Raw genomic sequence first — 4,802 nt, forward strand, 5'->3', positions numbered from 1 at the left:
GATATTCCATCCCCTCAGGATAAAGCCTAGAAAAACTTGACTTGATATTATTTCTTTCTTGCTTTTGAGTGATCTCTCAGATTGGTCCTGTTTTATTTTCCTTAATTTCAGCAGTGGATAATAAAATAAATAGTTAAGTTCATTCTCAGATAAAAGGTATATGTTTGTGTAGGCGAATATTCCTCAGACCTCTAATGAAATGTTTAACTCTTAGATGTTACATACTTAGAAATTATACATGGCAGTGGTTATAGAGCTTGGGATCTATGGTTAGGCTGTTTGGATTGGAATCTTGGCTCCACTCCTGTGTAACCTCTGGCCAGGTGATTCACTTATCTTTGATTCTGTTTCCTCTTATGTATAAAAAGGGATGATAATAATAATACCCACATCACAGGTTTGTTGTGAGTGTTAAATCTATTAATGTGTATAGAGCACTTGTAAATACATGGCATAAGGACTATTGCAATGCTAGCTATCATTATTCATGAAAAATGAGTTAATAATAACAATTTAAAAATATTAAACAAATAGCTTTTGATTATGGTGGTATATGATGGGACACAGTCCCAGAAGCTACAATTATAAAGCCATCTGTTAATTTCTATAAAATTATGTAGTGTGATAACATACCATAGGAACACAAAGGAGAGAATATATTATTCCTCTTATATTGTAGTGAGGTTCTTTGTGTAATTAGAAAGGACGAAAACTAAACTCAGAGAAGGGAGAAAGGACACTTTGAAGTAGGAAATAGCTGGATGACAATCATTTGGGAATATACACGGGTGCAAAAATAGGCAATGGCCAGTTTAAGCTGGACCTGGAATCCATAAAAAGAATATTATAACTTAGGCTGTAGGCAATAGGGAGATATTGATAGACTTTAGATATTGATAGATTTTAGAGATGCAACAGGACCAGATTTACACTGAAGGATGATAACCAGAGTATTTTCCAATGCTCAGGGAATGGGGTGGAGTATTAAAGGCCAGCTTCACTGGGCACACAAGACTGGAAATGGGTTGGAAGGTGGGTGGTGTTGGAAGGACAAGGAGAGGATGTTTCTGGCTAAGTGAGGCTTTGTGGTGGGAACAAGCAGTGTAGGATTTGGGATGGGGAGAGGACATGAACAGAGGGGAGTTGAAACTTAGTGGGTGAGAGGGGGATTGCTGAGGTGGCTCAGTCTGTGAAAGTCTTTAAAAGTGAGTCCAAGGAGCTCAGGATCCCCCCTGGCTATTTCTATGCAGGGGAGGATCTGAGGAAAGAAAGGTCTAGGACACATTTTTCAGGCTGCAGTGTGTGGGGTGGATGGGCAGACGCATCTGGAGATGAAGAGGCATTGGTAATTTGGGCATCTGTGGATAGCATGTGAGTAGGGGTGGTAGGAAGAGTGGCGAGAAAAGGTACACAGGACTGGGGAATAGTTTAATGAGAAATTCATGGGGTGTGGTGATGACTGGTGTGTACATGAAGGGGAGGCATGGATCAAAGGTGATATCAGACCTAGAGTCTGGGCAGCTTGGAGAATTTTAAGAGCATTTGATTGTTAGTGAGTCTTAAAATGTTTTAATATGTATACTGATTTTTTTACTTAGGCTTTTGTGAATCACCTGTTTATATATTTTGTCCATTTTCTTTTGGGATACAGGTGTATTTCTTTTTTTATTTTGGTATTTTAAAAATTTTTTATAAACATATATTTTTATCCCCAGGGGTACAGGTCTGTGAATCGCCAGGTTTACACACTTCACAGCACTCACCATAGCACATACCCTCCCCAATGTCCATAACTCCACCCCCCTCTCCCCAGGTATATTTCTTATAGAAGACCGTTTTCATGTTGGGTCATTAAGCCTTTCTCTAGAATTTTTCTCACTCTAGAATGCTAATTTCTTTATTGTTTTTAAAGTTCAGTGACTTTATTTAAACTTCAGCATGTGTGCTTGTCTGAGGAATTCTGATATACACACTACCATATTTTGATCTGTATCACTGAATTTGTTTCTTTGTCGATTCTGGTCCTTGCTGTTCTGGTGTGTTTTTAATTCTTCTTAAGTATATTTCTTGCAAATTTCAGTATGAAGTCAGAGTTATTGGGAAGAACAATGAAGATAACATTCAGAGCTGAGGATCAACGTGCTCATGCTTTTCATCCCTGTTTTTCATGGGTCATATGTGGTGGAAAAAATTTCCAACATGGCACCTTAATCTAGAGCAAATGTTTTCAATCACATGATATTTTTAGCTTGAAGTGTATATCTGATCTGTATTTATTCTGTATAGTCTTGTGTGTTTATACATATATGAGAGATGCTCAGTAATTATCTGTTCCAGGGGAGTAACTCATGGAGACATCTTAAGTCTTGTATACTTTTAGGGTCACTACAACACGGAACCCGAGCAGGGAGGCTGGCCAGTCATAACAATGCTCTTGGAAGACAAACTTTCAGAGTTCAGGATCTCTCAGTAGTTTGCTTAGTGCGGCAAGAGATGGGAAAGTAATAGTGAAATGGAGATAGATGAAGTCTCTCCAGAGGATTTGAACACTTCTTATACAAACAAAGTTACAGAAGTTGCAGCCTGCAAAAGAATCTGACTTGAGTAAGTTGAAGGCTGATGTAATTGAGTTGAGAAAACCATACTCAGGAACTTTTGGAAAGGGAATAATTATTAGTAGGAAGATGTTTCCTGAGCCAGAGATGAGGAAACAAGGGATTCAGGAGTAGAAGTGTCTCATGAGATTTTCCCAATAGAAAAGAGCTATCCAAATACAATGAAGATAATAAGTGCTATGAAGATAATAAAGGCTATGAACTTGAACAGCTCCCAAATTCAGAATATCTTCTAGTGAACTGGAAAGAATCCTGGCTGAAGTCAGAAAGCCTGGTTCTGAGACCCAGAATTCACTACTTTCTGTGTGACCCTGGGTACATAGCCAATCTCCGTGAGCATTACTTTTCTAATATACAAATTCATTAGATTGCTAATATTTAATGCTGAATGAGTACATATGGGTCAAAATGAATGAGTTGGTGATTAGTATATTGTAAGGTGAATTACAGAGTCTAACATGTTATAAGTGATAAGTGAGGTGAATCGGTTGCAATCGGTGTTTGTTTTATTGCAGGTCTCTCTGTCCAGAACACCTAATTGTGTCCAGTATACCTAATTGGATTCTATGGCAAATACAAGTAACGTGACTGAGTTAATTATCATAGGTCTTTTCCAGGATCCAGAGGTACAGAGAGTGTGCTTTGTAGTGTTTCTTCTTGTGTACTTGGCCACAATGGTGGGCAATGGTCTCATTGTCCTGACAGTCAATGTAAGTAAGAGTCTGCATTCCCCTATGTACTTCTTCCTTAGCTACCTGTCTCTGGTGGAGATCACTTACTCCTCTACTGTTGTCCCTAAATTCATCACAGACTTACTTGCCAAGATTAAAACCATTTCCCTGGAGGGCTGTGTGGCTCAGATATTCTTCTTCCACTTCTTTGGAGTCACTGAGATCTTCCTGCTTACAGTAATGGCCTATGACCGCTATGTGGCCATCTGCAAACCCCTTCACTACAGAAACATCATGAGCAGGTCTGTGTGTCATCTTCTGGTGGCTGGCTCCTGGTTTGGGGGCATAATTCACTCTATGGTCCAGATCCTTGTTGCTGTTCAGCTGCCCTTCTGTGGCCCCAATGTGATTGACCATTATTTCTGTGACCTCCATCCCTTATTCAAGCTTGCCTGTACTGACACTTCTGTAGAGGGAGTTATTGTGTTGGCCAACAGTGGCTTAATCTCTGTTTTCTCCTTCTTCATCTTGGTAACCTCCTATATTGTCATCCTGTTCAACTTGAGGAATCATTCTGCAGAGGGGAGGCGCAAAGCCCTCTCCACCTGTGCTTCTCACATCACAGTGGTCCTCTTGTTTTTCGGACCTGCCATCTTCCTCTACATGCGACCATCTTCCACCTTCACTGAGGACAAACTGGTGGCTGTGTTCTACACGGTTGTCACCCCCATGCTGAACCCCATCATCTACACACTTAGAAATGCAGAGGTGAAAAATGCAATGAGGAAGCTTTGGAGGAAGAAAGTGAACTCAGGAGTGGAATAAAAATGAAAACATGTACAAGGTTATTAAGAACAGGACCAAATATGCATTCTATTTTTGGTCAGTTGTAAAGAATAGAACAAAAGTTAACTTATTCATATTTTTTGTGATAGTTAGATGACCCCTTACCCTCCATGTTATCAATCATAACTCTTTCATTGTTGTATTTTGGAGACTTTAAAATTGAGCTGCATTTTTTTTCTTCTTTTGTTGTCTGTAGTTCATAGTACACAGACTTCAGGAGGGGTCATCTAGACTGGAATTCTAACCCTATCATCTTCTACTGGTACAACCTTGGGTTCATGCCTTTTACCTCTTGGTGTTAGCATGCTGTGGTATGTGGAAAGTCTTTGGTACTTGGAGACAGCAGTTTATATTTTGCTTTGTCTTTTCCTACTGGTGTGATCTTGTGGGAGTCTCCGGAAAGCATATCTACTTCATTTGGGGTACCTACCCCATTAATCTAATTCTAATGCCTGAAATTCCATAGTAGGAGCTTTATTTCATGACAGTAGGGCATTGTTAGAATGGCCATGTCTCTTGGAGGTGAAATACAAATACTTACATTTGTCATATCTTCTTGATGAATTGATTTATCATTATAAAATTATCTTTTTTGTCCTTTGTTACTATTTTTGGTTTAAAATCTATTGTGTCTGATATAAGGATCAGACACAGTAGATTTGTCTACCCC

At 39.2% G+C, this 4,802-nt stretch overlaps 1 protein-coding gene across 1 annotated transcript; it reads left to right on the top strand.

Annotated features, from left to right (window-relative positions):
- The first annotated feature begins 3,181 nt into the window (after positions 1-3,181).
- On the top strand, positions 3,182-4,111 carry LOC132008214 (olfactory receptor 4B1-like). Its single transcript, XM_059386653.1, has one exon. It carries the CDS (start codon positions 3,182-3,184, stop codon positions 4,109-4,111), a length of 930 nt encoding a protein of 309 aa, XP_059242636.1.
- The last annotated feature ends 691 nt before the right edge of the window (positions 4,112-4,802 follow it).

Source organism: Mustela nigripes, unplaced genomic scaffold (genome assembly GCF_022355385.1).
Source record: "Mustela nigripes isolate SB6536 unplaced genomic scaffold, MUSNIG.SB6536 HiC_scaffold_76, whole genome shotgun sequence".
In the NCBI taxonomy this organism is placed as follows: domain Eukaryota; kingdom Metazoa; phylum Chordata; class Mammalia; order Carnivora; family Mustelidae; genus Mustela; species Mustela nigripes.

Coding starts and splice junctions, on each gene's coding strand:
- LOC132008214 (XM_059386653.1), top strand. CDS start 3,182: ATGGCAAATACAAGTAACGTGACTGAGTTAATTATCATAGGTCTTTTC.